This window comes from Cavenderia fasciculata (assembly GCF_000203815.1).
Source record: "Cavenderia fasciculata unplaced genomic scaffold Scf_Dfasci-G-b-285a01.f1-5, whole genome shotgun sequence".
Taxonomy (NCBI): Eukaryota; Evosea; class Eumycetozoa; order Acytosteliales; family Cavenderiaceae; genus Cavenderia; species Cavenderia fasciculata.
In genome coordinates, this window is record NW_004457708.1 from 1,233,021 (window position 1) to 1,250,075 (window position 17,055).

A 17,055-nucleotide genomic window follows, 5' to 3' on the forward strand; every position below is an offset into this window, starting at 1 on the left:
GAAATAATAAAGAAAGGTGGTGTGATGGAACTGATCTTTTCTTTTTTTTCTTTTTTTTGAACTTGGTGTTAATTAAATAAATAATTATTATTTAAATGCCATTATAATATTTATTGATGAGATGATAGATTTCATAATAATCTTTCTTCTTCTTCTTTTGACAATTTTTAATTGATCTAACAGGTATTATTTTGCTTGATAATATGTAATTATAGATATCGGGGTTATTATTGGATTCCCAAAGAGCTTGATCAGTGCAACCTTCACTTCGATTTTTATGTAACCATTCAACAGTCTCTATATCACCCCTTCTTGCTGCATTATCCATACACTTGGTTGTAGCCCCTTCAGTTCGATTAAAATGTAGAAACTATAAAATAGAGAATAGAAAGAAAGGATAAAAAAAAATATGTTTGTAAATAATAATTTATAAATTAAATAATTATTATTAAATAAGTAAATATAGATGTTTACAAATATATATATATATATATACCTTTATCACTTCCAAATCAGTTGAAAAATCCATTGCATTAGTTGTGCAACCCTCTGTACGATTAAAATGTAGAAACTAATATTATTAAAATGTATGTAGAGATTTTAGTAATAAATAAATGGATCTATATATATATATATATATACATACTTTTAAAACATCGAGATGATCATACTTGGCTGCATAGTTCATTGCATTGGTTGTACTCTCTTCTGTTCTATTTTCATGTATATACTATAAATAAATAAATAAATAAAAAGTGTTAGAATTTATTTATTAATTGATTTCCAAACACAAACATATATTTATATTTATACTACCTACCTTTACAATATCCAAATGACCGGTCATTGTTGCCACATTTAATGTAACAGGAGTCCAGATACGAGGAGATTTTGGGAATCTTTGATGAAGATATTGAATGATGTCCAATCGATTATTCTGCATAGCATAATTCAAACCACTAATGGTACATCCTTTATCCAAGAATTTAATAATCTCCAAACGACAATTACTCTGTATAGCATCATCAACTGCTGCTGATGAACATACTTCTTTCCTAATCGAAATTAGAAACTAAAGATAGATGGAAATGATTTTTAATGTTAGTTTTGGTTTATTAAATAAATTATTTCAAATATGATGTATCGTAGCATACATATTTATACATATAGCATACCTTTATCAAATCAAAATTACCAGTTGTACAAGCATTAATGATAGCTGATTCACTACACCCTTCTGTACGATTATAATGAATAAACTTTACAAAATCCAAGTCACCTTTTAAACAAGCATTGTCCATTGCTTGAGTAGTACACGTTTTACCAGCTCTGTGAAGGTATTTAAATATTTCAAGTGACTTTGCATTATCCATAGCATAATCTGTGCATCCTTCAGATCTATTGTTACTTAAATATTGTATAATATTTAAATACCCATTTTTTTTTTTGCAGCATAATCAATGGCATCAGTTGTGCATCCCTCCTCACTACGATTGAGATTTAACCATTCAACAATTTCATAATGTCCATTTGAAGCAGCACTATCCATAGCTTTACTTGTACTTCCTCCTTCGCTACGATTCAAATGTAAATATTCTAAAATATTGAAATGTCCATTCTCAGCTGCTCTATCCATAGCAACTGATGTACATCCTTCTGTGCGATGACTACTTAAATACTATCATTAAATAATGTTAATAATAATAATATCAAACAAATATTAATATTAATATTTATATAAATGTACACATACTTTGACAATATCAAAATGACCATTCCTTGATGCCCAATTAATGGCATTATGACTACACCCTTCACTACGAGTTTGATCGAGATACATTACAACATTTAAATGACCATTCGATGCTGCTTCATCCATACAATCAGTTGTACATTCTATACCCTCAACTGAAGAAGATAATAGTTGAATTGTTGAAAGATGTCCGTTGGCCGATGCAATATGCATTGCTCTAGGGTCACCATTCATAGAGATATTTGGATACCTTTGTAACAGCAGTTCTAGTATATCTCTATGTCCTCTTGATGCAACATTATAGAATAAATCTTGATGACATTCCTCTAATTCATTTTGAGGATTATAATCAGGTGACCATTCCAATAGATGAATGAGTGTATCCAATGTTGCATTTTCATGTTGACAATACTGACTAATAACATACCATCTTCTCTTTACCAATACATTATCCTTTTCAGGTAAATAATGTTTGATAAAGTTCCATGACATTGCATATCTAGATATCATTTCAAGATGAGGTGAATTGATGATATCTCTTCCACACTTTGATCCACGTCCACTCATCATACTGTAGATATCTTTAACATGATTGAATATCAAGTCTAATATATGTTGAATGAATTAAACTTTTAAATAGATTTGTTGTCATTGTTGTTGTTGATGTTGTTGCAATGTAGTTGTAGCAGTTGTATTGATTCGATCATAATACTCTTATAATAATAGTACATCGTGTACTAAAATAAAATGTTCTAGTTTTCTACATAATATTTTCTTAGTTTTGAGTCTGTTTTCCCAATTCATTTAATTAATTAAATAATTTATTAGATGCAAGATGTAATATACACTTTAATTATACATATACTAGATAATTATTTAAACTATTATTTTTAGGCTTTTATATTACATATAAATTTAGAGGAGAAGGGATAGGAGAAGACCCATAAAGACGGTGAATGAACCTACAACGAGAGCTGAGCCAGTGGATGGACAATCGGTTGTAAGATTGGTTTGGGTGTTGCATTCATCGCAAGTGCTCGTTATGGTGGATAGGGTGGTGGCACAATACATATCACTATACATGCTAATATTGTAGGTCTTTCCGCTGAGGGCAGAGACTATGATCCATTGGGTGGGATCTGCCATGGTACCACATAGATTATCAGGGGTGCATTCATCAACAGTGTATTTTTGGGTACATTCACTTGGTCTGCTACCACCACAACCAGTAAGCTTGATATAGGTGACCGTGTCAGCAGAGAGAGCAGAGGCAACGACAAGACAGAGAACAATTAAAACGGTGGCAATGAATTTCATTCTCTTGTTTGTTTATAATATATTTATGTTTAAGAGACTAATGAATGCATTAATGATTGATTGAAGGATCAGAGTATTACCAAAGCTATAGGATGGTGAGTAAAAAAAAATTAAAAAGATCAGGACATAATTATTATTATTATATATTATTATTATGATATATTATTATTATTATATATTATTATTATCTCTATGTATTTAATTAATTTTAATTCCATAATATTTGTTGATAAGATCAACAATTTCATAATTATCCTCTTGGTTTTTTTCATATGGTAATGTTTTGATACGACCATTTTGAATTGATTCCATTGATACTATTTTGTTTGATAATATGTAAGTGTAGATATCTGGGTGGTCTTTGGATTTCCATAGAGCTTCTTCAGTGCAACCTTCAGTTCTATTTTCATGAAGAAATTCAACAGTCTCTAAATCACCCCTTCTTGCTGCATTATCCATAGCATCGGTTGTGCACCCCTCGGTACGATTGAAATGTAGAAACTATATATAGATAGAAAAAGGAAAAAAGAGTGAGAGAGAGAGAGGATAAAAAAAAAAATTAAAAAGTAATGTATTAATATATTTACATACCTTGGTCACTTCTATATTTTCCGCCAAATCCATTGCATTGGTAGAACTTCTTTCAGTCCTATTTTCATGAAGAAACTATATAGATAAATAAAGATAAGTTTAGTTTTAAAATAACAAATAAAGAGTCACTCAAACATATTACATACCTTTATAATATCCAATTTACCTGATTTGGCAGCTTCATCCAATACATCTCTTGTCCACATATGAGTAGAATTTGGGTACCGTCGATGGAGATATTGAAAAATATCCAAACGATCTTTATAGATTGCATATTTCAAACCATTGATTGTACATTCTTGATCGAGATATTGTATGACATCCAAACTACATTCATTCTCTATAGCAGCGTCAACTGCTTCGGGTGGACATACTTCATTCCTTAATTTTAGTAAAAACTATGTTGGAAATGATTAACAATTGTTAGATGTGGTCATAATATATATTATTGTTTTTTCATAATTATCATACATATGGCATACCTTTATCAATTCCAAATTACCACTTGTACAAGCATTAATGATTGCTGCTTCACTATACCCTTCAGTTCGATTATAGTAAAGATACTTTACAAAATCCAAGTCACCTTTTAAACATGCATTATCCATTGCCAATGATGTACATGTTTTACCAGCTCTGTGAAGGTATTCAAATATTTCAAGTGACTTTGCATGATCCATAGCACGAGTGGTGCATCCTACAGATCTATTGTTATGTAACCATTGAACAATTTGGAAATGGCCATTCTCTGATGCCATGTCCATCGCATATTCTGTACATCCTACCTTTGTTTTATAGTTGTTGTCTAACCATTTTAAAACATTTAAATGACCATTCGTTGCTGCCAAATCAATCGCCATGGTTGTACATCCTGCTCTTTGATGAACCTTTAAATACTTTAATAATGTTAATAATAAAAAAATACAAAGAAACAGCTTAAATTGATACTTACTTGGACAATATCCAAATGTCCATTCTTTGCTGCCAAATTAATCGCCATGGTTGTACATCCTTCGGTGCGATTTTGATCGAGATACTTTACAATATCTAAATGGCCTTTCTCTGCGGCTCCATCCATAGCATCAGGGGTGCAGTACATTCCCTTGATTGAACATAATAGATGGACTGTTGATAAATGTCCTTTCTCTGATGCAACATTCAATGCACTATATTTTCCATTCATATAGATATTTGGATATCTTTTTAACAGCAATTCCAGTATATCTCTATGTCCTTTAGATGCAACATTGTAAAATAGATTTTGATGACAACGTTCAAATTGATCTTGAGGATCATAATCGGGTGACCATTCCAATAGTTTTAATAGTGTATCCAATGTTGCATTTTGATGTGAACAATACCGACTAATGACATACCATCTTCTCTTTGGCAATACTTTATCTTTGTTGGGTAGATAATGTTTGATAAAGTTCCATGGCATTGCAAACTTTGATATCATACCAAGATGAGGTAATTTGATGATATCTTTACCAACATGATCTCTTCCACAATATGACTCATGTCTATTAATAATCTTATAGCCTATCTCTTTTATTTGATAGAATATTGTTTGTCTAATGTATGGTGATTTAATTAAACTTTTAAATAGAGTTGTAGTATTTGGAAGGTTGTCATTTGAACTACTATCTGCGATCAATGTTGAATTATTCTCTCTCGTTATTTCATCATATTGTTGTTGTTGATGTAGTTGTAGTTGCTCTAATAGTTGTTCTTGAGTGAAACCAAAGTATCTAGCAACCGACGGTATACAATGATTGATACCATGTAATCTAAATGCATCAATAGACGTTGATTCAAATGTTCCACAAACTTTACATTTGATTGTTGTTAAATCCATCTTTATGCATCAGGTAATATGTATATAAATAGTAATCAACAAAGTTCAAACTTAACAAGTAAATACACATCACATTGAGGATGTGTGTTAACAATTTCAAAAATTTAAATATTAATATTATTTTAAATTTATTTTTAAAGATCACTATTACTACTAGTATGATGAGTAAAGAAATTAGCCATTACTTGCCACATCATATTTGTTTGCGTTGGTTGATTTTGAAGATCGAGGAAATCAACATTCCAAACAGCCAAACCACGCAGATTAAGCTTTGAAGCAATAGCAACCTTGATAGACAGCGACTCTGGGTTATCATACCAAACTTGGTAGAGGTTGCTGTCTGACGGATCGATAAAGTTGAAAAAGGGTGATCCTAATTGATCATCCCACAACTCACCGGTGGTTTGTAATGAGCTGTTGGACAAGAGATCCATGAGATACGAGTATTCATACTCACTACCAGCTGCATCGCTACATGTTGCACCTCTAAATGGTACACGTGTAATATTACACACCAACGATTCGAGTGATGGGTTCTCATTGATACAAGGGTAAATGTATCCGTACCACGGTAACCCCAACACCAACTTGTCACTTGGGATTCCCAAAGCAGTGTAATTCAACAGTCCCTCCAACACCAACATATAAGGTGAGTTTGCACTAGCTGTACACTCCTCTGTATTAAACACCTGACTGCGCATATCATAAGACATGACTGCCAAATAATCACTTGCCTGTGCCAACCCATAGTAATCATAACATCTACCATCAATACAATTTGGTGACCATGCTACATCAACTGAAATCTAAAAAAGTACAAAGTAAAAGTACAAAGTAAAAGTAAGTAAAAGATAGATAGATTAATATTCTACTACTTTGTTTAGCATACTTGATAAAAAGGGAAAGAATTCTTGAATACAAAGTTTGTTTGAGCAACTAGACCTGTTAATAGAGCACTTGTAGTTGATTGATTGGACCATATGGGACTTTCAATGTCAAAGTTTAGACCGTCGAAATAGGTAGATTGAACCAATTGCAGTTGATCTTGAATCCATTGATCTTGATGCGTTTGATTACCTAGTTGACTGATTGGATATTCAGCACCATAAACTAATCTAACACCTTTAGAATGAGCCAAGCACAATAGTTCTGGGGGTACAGGTGTATAAAAGATAGCTATAGTCGTTACTACATCCCAATCATACGATTCAAATGAATCGTTGTATAGTGAATACCCTAAAAACTCTTGTCTAGGTAATACAATGTTTAATGGTGCACAAAGTGATTCATCAGAACATGGGCATGATGACGTTGTTGTTGTTGATGTAGAGTTATTTATACATATTGAAATTACGAGTAGTAGTAAGAGAAAATGATAATGATTCATTTTTGACTACGGGAGGCTATACTACTGACTTTGTTTTGCATGGCTCCTTTTCTTTTTGACAATTTATTTATTTTTTATTACATAATAATTATGATCTTTTTTCATCGTTTCGGATGTCATTATTTTGTTTTACACGAATTTGTAGATGCAACATTTTTGAATACAATATTTGTTCATCAAAAACAAGGTTTATTCAAAAGGTTGATGTTTATTTAAAGAATTAAAATAATTTAAAAAAATAATAAATTAAAAAAAATTGATTGTTGTACATTGGTTGAGAGGTTAAAGTAGATTACCTAGGCCTAGGGGTCCCCATCCACCCAAATTTGAGTAGAGTCAACACCATTAAACCCAAGACCCTTGAGGTATTCCAGAACTGGTGGAATACACTTTACACCCTTTGGGGAGTAATGACCAGAATTATCAGCCAAGCCGAACATAATGCTCTCGAGGTTTGAATTCTCTTTCATTTTGAATTTCCCGGCACAAATGACTGGTTCACCTTTTCCGAGCTGGGAGTGGGCAATGTATGTCTTGTTTCCACCTTTTTCATCATTTTGTAGAACATAGATGATGGCTTGTTTGGGTGTGTATACCCAATAGTATGAGAAACCTATTGGAGTACTATTGAGGATCTCACTTATGTTTTCCTTAAGTCTTACTCCAACCAGATTTCCATTCTCGACTCCTTTTATTAAACCCACACCATCTATAGCTTCGGGGTTAAAAGATCTTTTATGAACCCTGTCACAAAACCATTGGAAAATACCAACAGAGTATGTTTTAGTGTTCAAATCTAAAGGTATTACAACACCTTGTGATTTGGGGTCGATGAAGTTGAGTTTCCATTGTTGGTCAGGATTAAAAAAGTCCACACGATTAGCTTGAACAGCACCAAACTTTGTTGATGATGAAGGGGGTGCCTCTAAAGCATTATCAAATGTGTCAATGAAAAAATAAGTGTCTTCTCGCCCTGTCCAAGTGTTACGCTTCACAGTCCACACATTTCCAGCACCCTCAACTCTATTGACCATTCTAACCGAATTTGAACCAGATTTTGTTGAAAGAATTTGATTGGAATCTCTTCCATAAATAAAAAAGTTTGTTTCACCTTTCAGATGAGCTGGCTCCAGTCTAAATAATTCTGTTGGGTAACTATAAAAAAATCAATTAATATTAATATTCAATTTAAAAAAAATTATAAAAGAAAATACTCTTACCTCATTTGGACATAGGTTTGAAGTGTTCCATCTTTTGATGCTAGAAGGTAGACGTTTTGATACATGACATTGGAGATTTGGAACCAGTTTTTATGTTCATCCATATACTGAATGAATTCCCATTGTTGATATAAATTATTATCATCTGTGTTCAAATGTCTAACCGAAGCATTGTAGCCGTTGCAATCTAGAACCATTTTGGTGGAGATTCCAGTATTTCGAGCTACTTGTACCATCCAATATCTTCCAGTGTTTTCGGGAACAGGCTCGAGGGTCCATTGTTGATAAAGATTGTCTGGTCTATATTCTTTTCTAGCTCTTGAACCTCCCGTATCAGCATCTAACCACCCTCCGTTGGCCCTTCGGTTCAAAATATTATAGGTATTCTCTTTGTTAGGGACTGGGAGAAATCTCCAATGTCGATTGTATTTTCCATCGGCTCTGCTTTTTCGGTCACAAAGTTGATCTTTCAATGCTCCACAATTCAAAACCATCCCAGTTGCGACCTGATAGATGTAATAGTAGGTATTATCGAATACATGAGAGTTATGATCATCCATTATTATTTTTTTATCAATATTATATACAATTCTATTTCGTTTTTGATGAACTCAGGAAATACATACAAATCTCTCTATATTTATACTATTTTCAATCAAACGTAAATGAATAAAAATAGCACTTGACAAAAATAGAAAACAACTTCAAGTGTGAACAACTATTGAGATCTATAGGGCGACCTCTCCCTCCTCCATTATAGATTTTATTTATATGATAATCAAGGTTTAGAGATCTCGTGAGCCTGCATCACCCTCCAAAGAAAAAAAGATTAGAAACCGTTTCTAATTTTGTCAAAGAATTACTACTATTTAACCCTAAATGGTGGTATGTTTAATAGTTTGAAACTTTGCAGCCTGCCATTATTAATTTTATTATTTTCATCAACTCTTTTTGTACCCTAATTATTTTGCAACCTTCAACTTTGAAAACAACTTTGTTTTAGCTCACAGTCATGAAAAGATTAAATTTAATAGTATTTGTTGTATTTGTATTTCTTTGGATAGGGTACTATATAGAGCTTAAAGAGTCAATCGAGTTGTTTTATGACCTAGTACCTCCAAGTAAACTACTCTACTTTATCAAACACCCAAACACGATCACAACAGAGGTTAGCCCGAATGCACTTGCATCAGATATATACAACCTTTTATCTATCTGGCTAATTCAAGTACTAACAATAATATCGTCAATTTATTGTCTCATTTCCTACAGATTCCTCTTTGTTCGTTCGGGCCATGGTCAGTCAGCCGAGTGGTGGGAACATGCTCCATTACTTTCAAGCAGCAATATTGACGTCAATATCACCTACATTCGAAGAAGAGTTAGATTTGCCTACTCTTTACTCCCTCTATGCCAGGTATTAACGTTCATTTGGTCACTTAGGATGGCCGATTCGTTGTGTACCTATTTGTCAATAGGATGCTCTACAATGTTGAAAAACTATTGCTACCAATTGTTAAATAGTTTGGGCTCTAGCTACTATCCAATCAGTTTGTTTATCTTGAATGAAGTGACCCTATATATCAATAGAAATAGTAGTAGTAGTACACCCAACAATAACAACAACAACAACCAACTTGAATTCAAATATCCATGCCAAAGATTATTCAATCTATTATTTTTGGTTGGATTTGTTTATCTTTGGATTGCATACTATCAAGAACATATAGAGAAAATATATATGTTTTTTACAGGACAGCTACCTCCAAGTAAACTACTCTACTTTATCCAGCACCCCGAAACGATCGCAAAAGAGTTTGGTCGAGATACACCTGTATCCCTTATTTACTACATCACTGCAAACTGGCTGATTCAAGTACTAGCAACCATATCATCAATCTATTGTCTCGCTTCCTATAGATTTGCAAGACTTTGTTACAAGTCAGACGAGTGGTGGGAATGTGCTCCAATACTTTCAAACAACATCAACATCACCTACAATAGAAAAAGAGTTAGACTTGCCTACTCTTTATTCCTCCTATGCCAGGTACTAGCATTCTTTTGTTCCCGTGAGACAATCACGAGCTGCCAACGTCGTCAACCACCATCTCCAGACCTCCTCACCTATTATTGTGGACATATGCTCAGTGGACTAGGAAGCATCTATCCAATCTTTTTGATTATCCTAAATGAACTGTCTTTATATATAAACTATAGTTCAACAACGTCCAACAATAATAAATCTAAAATAAAATGATGATATTATTCTAGCTAATTTATTATAGACCATAATATTTATTGATTAGATCAATCAATTCAAAATAATCATCACTTCTTTGATCTTATACAGTATTTTTGACATGCGACCCAGTTTGATCGATTCCAGTGATACTATTTTGTTTGATAATATGTAATTGTAAATATCTGGATGGTTACTGGATTCCCATAGAGCTTTATCAGTGCAACCCTCACTACGATTCAAATGTAGAAACTATAAAATGTAAAATAATAATATTTGGTCAAAATTAAATGTAATAATTTAAATCATTTATCTCTATCTCTATCTCTCTCTCTCTTTTTCTATTTAATATACCTTTATCACTTCCAAGTTTTTGGCACAATCAATAGCATCAGTAGTACACCCTTCTGTGCGATTAAAATGTAGAAACTATAAAATAGTGAGAGAGAGAGAGAGAGGAATAAGTTATAAATATGAATATAAACATCTGGGAAGGAATATGAAAAAACATTGAATACATACCTTAACAATATCAATATACCCATACTTGGCCGCTTCATCCATAGCCAAAGTACTACATCCTTCTGATCTATTTTCATGAAGAAACTAATAAAATAGATTTAGTTGAAATAAATATTAACATGTTCTCTAAAATTACTTACTTTTACAATATCCAATTTATTGTAACTAGCAGCTTCATCCAATAGATCACTAGTCCATAAAAGAGTAGATGATGGGTATCGTTGATGGAAATATTGAACGATATCTAATCGATTATTTTTAATTGCACATTTCAAACCACCAATTGTACATTCTTTATCGAGGAGCTTTATCCAAACTACGATTATTCAACATGGCACTGTTAACTGCTTGTGCTACGGATGAACTTCTTATATTGGTGGCATTGTCTAGTAGAAACTATGTCATGATGTGAACAATATTGACTATAATAACATACCATCTTCTCTTTGCCAATACACTATCTTTGTTGGGTAGATAATGTTTGATAAAGTTCCATGGCATTGCAAACTTTGATATCATACCAAGATGAGGTGAATTGATGATATCTTTACCAACATGTGATGTACTTCCGTTATCTTCTTCATCATACTCGTTTAATTCGTTTACATGACTAAATATATTTTGTCTAATGTATATTGAATGAATTAAACTTTTAAATAGAGTTGTCATTGTACAGAGGAAGAGGAACAATAGAAAGAAGAAGATTATCATTTGAAGAATTATTCTCTACTATCATCTTGTTATCACCATATTCATTATTATTATTATTATTATTATTATTATTATTATTATTATTATTATTGAAATAATGATGATTCACATAAAGATGATCTCTCTTTCTCTTTTTTAATATATCTTGTTGATTATCCTCTTCTTCATCTTCTTCTTTAACATCATCATGTTGTCGTTGTACTAGTTGTTTAAATAGTTGTTCTTGAGTGAAACCAAAGTATCGAGCAACCGATGGTATACAATGATTGATACCATGTAATCTAAATGCATCGGTTGACCTTGATTCAAATGTTCTGCATACTTTACACTTTATTGTTAAATCCATCATAAGTATAATATTCACCAGTACAAGTCGGACCTAAACTATTACGCCCCAAACTAACTATTTATGGTTGATAAATTTTTGGGTTTAAACCATTGAGAGCCATCGTGTCTAGAAATGATTCTTCATAAGCGTTACGTCATCATGGATATTTTAATACTTTGAAGAGATCTGATTGACTTAATAAAGTGACTCTGAATCTTGACATCCCGCGGAAATGCTGCGAAAAAGATCGGTATCATGTTTAAATATCCAAAAAATCAGAGGATTTGTCACAAAAACGTCATAAAATTCCTTGGAGATCAACGAAATGATTGGGATTTTTCTCTCTACACAGATCACTTTTTTTTTAAAAAATTATTATATATATGATTATTTCTTATTATTTAAAACCTTGGATCATCTTTTAATTTCAAATCATTTGAAAAGATAGAACCCCCCATATAAATAAAAAAAATAAATAAATGAAACTAATAATCTTAGCAAATCTACTAGTAGTATTGGTGTTCCTTGTTGGTACCATTGTAAGTATAAAAATTCCTAAAAAACAGAACAATCATATAAGAATCTTACCCAATAACCATTTTTATTTCCCCAAATATTAAATTTCAATTTTAGAATGGTCAATCATCATCATTACCAGTAATGATATTCGATCAACAACCAGACCTTAGCATTCAATATTTAGAAATTGATTTATATTCCGGTATTGTTTTCAAAAAAGTATCAGTTCCCAACCCTGATGGTTCTAAACTCTTAAAGTGGGTTCGTGCAGTTTATCCATATGTTGCATTCTTTACTAGTAATAATAATGGAACCCTTTTCCAAATCCATTCATTAAATATTAATGTATGTCAATATAAAAAAATGAAAATATTAAATAACTATTTTTTTTAATTCTAATTCAAAATTTATTTGTATTTATATTGTTAATTTAGACCAATGTATTAGAAAACACCTATAATTCAACTACCAGCTTTTTGTATCCACCAATTCTGTCTGATCAACCATTTGGATATTTTTGGGGGCAAACAATGACTGCCTATTTCCCAGGTTTGGCTGGAAATGGATTTGAAACTACCTCTTTACTTCCATACAGTTTCAATACTCAATATCCATCAAAGTATGAAATCAAAAGATAAAAGAATAATGAGCATTCAAAAACTAACTTTCTTTCTTTTTTTTTTTTTGATGTATTTTTTAGTTCGCCAATTATGTTGGGACCAGCACAATTAAATGATACCGCTCAATTTAATTCTATTCCAATCTCTGCTTTTGATGGAGTTGATTACTTTTATGTCCTCTTTTCAATTGGTGATCTTACTGGTATTAGTACCTACTCTCTTCAAGGTAGTACATCTAAACAAGTTATCTTAAACATTCCAGGTCGTTCCATCCAAGGTACCGAACAATTGTTTATGTTGTATGGTCAACTATACTATTGTGTCTTGGAGAATGGAGTAGGTATAACTGTATCCATTATGAACCTAGTCAATGGAGAAGTTGAAATCATCTACAAGGATCTCAACCCAGGTTACCAGAGTACATTCCAACCATTTGTACTCAACAAAATTACTGGTACCATCACTATCCTAGTTCAAACACCTGATGATAAAATCTTGGTCACCGTTCTCTCCTATAACCAATCAACAAAACAATACACCATTGATAATGTTATTCCAACAAATTCAAGTTTTATTATTCCATCCATTTAAACAAAAATAATAAATAAACCAACTTTTCACAAATATAGTGTTATAAAGTTCACCAAATTTATATATCTCCAAGTCATGTTTTATAACTTTTGTCCAAATTGTTTGTTTGATGTGAATAAAAAAAAATATTATTTATTTATTTATTATTTATTTTGTTAATTATTTCAAATGGATGTATATTATTATTATTATTATTATTAGAGGAGAGGATAAAACTTTAAACTTCTATTCTTTTCTCTTTTTTTAAAATTGAGATGGTAAAGGAGTATCAGTAATTTCACTAATAGTTTGACCATTAAGAGTGAAATCCAATTTTAATCTGAGAAGAACTGGTTTTTGACCGTGGACAGTATTCAAGATCTTTACGCTTTGAGTAACCTCACCACTGTCATTGGGTGGAACGGTAGTACCACTTGGTGGCAAGAGTTGAATCTTGAGATAGGGTGGAACGGCAGCCTTGACCGAGAGGTTAGTGACGGGTGAAGAGTTAGAGTTGGACACTTGCATGACGATGAGGGTCATTTGTGGTTGCTCGGCTTGTGGCTTACTACACTCATAATTAATGTTTAGACCATGTTTGTTATAGGCTGGACAAGAGAATGGTTGAGTTTGTGGTTGTAATGCTTGTTGTTGTGGTGATACAGTTAAATCACCCATTAAACCAAGTAATGATGATGCCGACTGTTGTGGTTGTTGCTGTCTATTATTTCCATTTGAACTACCAAATGGTGGTGATTGAGCAGTTGGAGCAGGACCAAAAATATCCTCCAACAATGACATGTTTGATGTGCCAGATTGTTGTTGTTGTTGTTGTTGTTGTGGAGCTGGTGAGTTGAGATCTTCCAAAAGTGAACCAAACTTGCTATTATTATTAGCACTGTTGTTATTATGTTGATTTGGAGTACCAACATTTCCATTACCTTGAGATGGTGATGGAGTGTTTGTACCATAAGTTGGTTTTGGTGGCATAGGAGATTCCTCTGTCTTTTCGACAGCTGGCATTCTATCCAAAACCGATGTCTTTAAATCCATAGCAAACAAACTTGAATATTCACAAGCACGTTGTTGAAGTTCCAAATTTATATGAATCTTGAATTGGTCAATCATTGATTTAATTCGTCTAAAAATAAATATAAAAAAGATTATTAATATTATTTTTCTTTTGTTTCTATTTTTTTCTATTTTGTTTTGTGTTACCCTAAAATAGATTGAGAGAATCTTGATGAAAGTTTAATTAAAGCAGTTAAAGCGTATTGACGAGTAGTTTGATTGGTTGAAGAGTTTTTAAGAATAGCTTCAATGAGATCAACGACTTGACCTTCATTGACATTCAAAGCCAAACCTTCCTCTTCCTTTGGCAACTGTGATTTATCAGCAACCAAAAGATCACCATACTCTCCGACGCACCAGAGAGCAACCTGAGTCAATGGTTGTTGAGTGAGATCACTTTGAACGGAAAGATATAATTTTTGAACGGCATATGATGAAAGTTCTGGAGTCGAACAAATCAATTGAACCAAATTTGATGGTACTTCATCTGGAATAAAGTTACCAGCAATTGACATTACTCTTAATATAGTATCAACTTGCCATCTTTTATTTGGTGCATATCTAAAAAATCAAAATAAAAAATAAATATTAGAAAATAATTATATTTGTTTTGTTTCTTTTTGTTTTCTTTACTTGCCTTTCAGTAACAATACAAAGTTTAGCAACCAATTCTGGTTTAAATTGAGAATCTGAAATCAATAAAAAGTTTAATAATTCTCTAACAAGTACTCTAATATTTGATTCATTAACCAATGAATAAATTAAATCTAATGCTCTACATCTAATGGATACGTCGGGATCCTTAAAAATAAAATGAAGTTAAGGATATATTTCTTTTTTTTTTTTCTTTTCTTTTAATTTTTTATATTTACCTTGAGACAATCAACGATAGTATTTCTATGTCTTTGAACAGCTTGAATATCTGTATTGACAACCTTTGACAAGGTATTTAATGCTACATATCTAATATTGTTATCACGATTCAAAAGGAATCTACCCAAGATGTTGATGGCCATAACCTTGAGACCACGTTCCGATTCGATCGACATGATCGTTTGTACACATTCATAGAGGATAGCATTACCAACATTCTTTGAACCTTCAGTGTTTGTGGCAACTTGAGCCAACATATCATTCATAATATCACTTGTCTCTGGATCGTGTTCTCCAAGTATACGTAATAATCTGAGTATCTTGACTTGTAGGAATGGATCAGTAATACCAGATACATCATGTTCTGGTAAATATCCAGAATGTACCAATGTCTTTAAAATTCTAACCAATTGTGGTACAATCTAAAAAAAAAAATAGAAAATAGAAAATAGAAAAGAAAATAATATTAGTTAAATATGTATTATTAATTATTAATCAATTATTATTTGGGTTTTCTTTTACCTTTTTAAATTGTTCAATTTGAGTTGGATCAATTTCACAAATTTCAATGATTAAAGTCAAAGCAGTTAGAATGACACCATGGTTACGTTCAGACAATAGTGCTTTGATCTTTGGCATATAGTTTTCAATCAAGTCTGGCACCTTTTTAAGAATTCTAATGGCACACAATGCAGCTTTTTTTCTAATGTATGGGTTGGTGTTGGTGAGTAACTTTTCAACATCGGGTGCAATATCTCTTGCCATTGCTTGTGAACAAACATTACCCAATGCACAAAGTGAAATACCAACAACAAATTGATTTGGACTTAATAAATCACTAAAATAAATCAAACAAATTAATAAATAAACATTAATATTTATATATTACTCTTTGTATTTTCTATTTCTTTTTATCTTGTTCTATTTACTTACTTTCTCATACAATTAGTACCAAGTAAAAGTACTTCTTGCTTTTCATCCAATAATAACATTAAACCAAGATAACCAATACGCTTATCAGAATAGGATGGTGAAACAATCAATTTAAGACATTCCATCTGACCAAATTGAGTTGGGTATCCCAACATATGAATGTAAAGTAATTTAGCTACATTTCTTTGTCTTGCTTCAACATCTTCTTCCTAATAAATTAAATAATTAAGATATTGATATTGATTGTGTGATAGGTGTGAGTATACATGATCATCACAAAGATATATATATCTTTTAAATAATATTTGTATATATTATATACCTTGATAGCAGTACGAATAGCAGCACACTCCTTTGCAATTTGTGCACGCTCTTCTGCAGCAGTCTTACAACTACGAACAGTCTTAATAAGATCTCTTAATTTCATAGACATCTTTTACCTCTCTTCTTTTTCTAATCTAATCTTTACTTTTCTTTTATCCTTTCTCTATTTTGAATATATATAGATAGATAATTTATAGAATTGAATGAAACGTTTGTTCG

General features: G+C 31.9%; 10 protein-coding genes across 10 annotated transcripts; 2 read left to right on the forward strand and 8 right to left on the reverse strand.

The window, feature by feature from the left end:
* Window positions 1-91: 91 nt before the first annotated feature.
* Window positions 92-1,373, reverse strand: DFA_04195 (uncharacterized protein; the record flags this gene model as incomplete). Its single annotated transcript, XM_004366546.1, has 5 exons — window positions 92-370; window positions 497-571; window positions 647-730; window positions 821-1,072; window positions 1,176-1,373. The coding sequence occupies 5 exons, from the start codon at window positions 1,371-1,373 to the stop codon at window positions 92-94; spliced, it is 888 nt and encodes a 295-aa protein (XP_004366603.1).
* A 53-nt stretch (window positions 1,374-1,426) lies between these two features.
* Window positions 1,427-2,405, reverse strand: DFA_04196 (uncharacterized protein; the record flags this gene model as incomplete). Its single annotated transcript, XM_004366547.1, has 3 exons — window positions 1,427-1,678; window positions 1,754-2,358; window positions 2,384-2,405. 3 exons carry the CDS (start codon window positions 2,403-2,405, stop codon window positions 1,427-1,429), a joined length of 879 nt encoding a protein of 292 aa, XP_004366604.1.
* Window positions 2,406-2,668: 263 nt separating this feature from the next.
* Window positions 2,669-3,070, reverse strand: DFA_04197 (uncharacterized protein; the record flags this gene model as incomplete). The annotated part of the gene is made up of 1 exon (XM_004366548.1): window positions 2,669-3,070. One exon carries the CDS (start codon window positions 3,068-3,070, stop codon window positions 2,669-2,671), a length of 402 nt encoding a protein of 133 aa, XP_004366605.1.
* A 198-nt stretch (window positions 3,071-3,268) lies between these two features.
* DFA_04198 (uncharacterized protein) lies at window positions 3,269-5,519 on the reverse strand (the record flags this gene model as incomplete). The annotated part of the gene is made up of 5 exons (XM_004366549.1): window positions 3,269-3,571; window positions 3,662-3,736; window positions 3,808-4,042; window positions 4,133-4,557; window positions 4,614-5,519. The coding sequence occupies 5 exons, from the start codon at window positions 5,517-5,519 to the stop codon at window positions 3,269-3,271; spliced, it is 1,944 nt and encodes a 647-aa protein (XP_004366606.1).
* Window positions 5,520-5,653: 134 nt separating this feature from the next.
* On the reverse strand, window positions 5,654-6,906 carry ctbsA (glycoside hydrolase family 18 protein; the record flags this gene model as incomplete). Its single annotated transcript, XM_004366550.1, has 2 exons — window positions 5,654-6,325; window positions 6,409-6,906. The coding sequence occupies 2 exons, from the start codon at window positions 6,904-6,906 to the stop codon at window positions 5,654-5,656; spliced, it is 1,170 nt and encodes a 389-aa protein (XP_004366607.1).
* A 302-nt stretch (window positions 6,907-7,208) lies between these two features.
* DFA_04200 (uncharacterized protein) lies at window positions 7,209-8,686 on the reverse strand (the record flags this gene model as incomplete). Its single annotated transcript, XM_004366551.1, has 2 exons — window positions 7,209-8,061; window positions 8,127-8,686. 2 exons carry the CDS (start codon window positions 8,684-8,686, stop codon window positions 7,209-7,211), a joined length of 1,413 nt encoding a protein of 470 aa, XP_004366608.1.
* A 452-nt stretch (window positions 8,687-9,138) lies between these two features.
* DFA_04201 (uncharacterized protein) lies at window positions 9,139-10,378 on the forward strand (the record flags this gene model as incomplete). Its single annotated transcript, XM_004366552.1, has 3 exons — window positions 9,139-9,543; window positions 9,886-10,285; window positions 10,344-10,378. The coding sequence occupies 3 exons, from the start codon at window positions 9,139-9,141 to the stop codon at window positions 10,376-10,378; spliced, it is 840 nt and encodes a 279-aa protein (XP_004366609.1).
* Window positions 10,379-10,710: 332 nt separating this feature from the next.
* On the reverse strand, window positions 10,711-11,944 carry DFA_04202 (uncharacterized protein; the record flags this gene model as incomplete). Its single annotated transcript, XM_004366553.1, has 5 exons — window positions 10,711-10,794; window positions 10,888-10,971; window positions 11,028-11,203; window positions 11,409-11,497; window positions 11,562-11,944. The coding sequence occupies 5 exons, from the start codon at window positions 11,942-11,944 to the stop codon at window positions 10,711-10,713; spliced, it is 816 nt and encodes a 271-aa protein (XP_004366610.1).
* Window positions 11,945-12,405: 461 nt separating this feature from the next.
* On the forward strand, window positions 12,406-13,656 carry DFA_04203 (uncharacterized protein; the record flags this gene model as incomplete). Its single annotated transcript, XM_004366554.1, has 4 exons — window positions 12,406-12,465; window positions 12,560-12,790; window positions 12,880-13,064; window positions 13,146-13,656. The coding sequence occupies 4 exons, from the start codon at window positions 12,406-12,408 to the stop codon at window positions 13,654-13,656; spliced, it is 987 nt and encodes a 328-aa protein (XP_004366611.1).
* Window positions 13,657-13,899: 243 nt separating this feature from the next.
* ap1g1 (clathrin-adaptor gamma chain) lies at window positions 13,900-16,945 on the reverse strand (the record flags this gene model as incomplete). The annotated part of the gene is made up of 7 exons (XM_004366555.1): window positions 13,900-14,776; window positions 14,854-15,267; window positions 15,344-15,507; window positions 15,579-16,001; window positions 16,102-16,417; window positions 16,513-16,721; window positions 16,835-16,945. 7 exons carry the CDS (start codon window positions 16,943-16,945, stop codon window positions 13,900-13,902), a joined length of 2,514 nt encoding a protein of 837 aa, XP_004366612.1.
* Window positions 16,946-17,055: the final 110 nt, after the last annotated feature.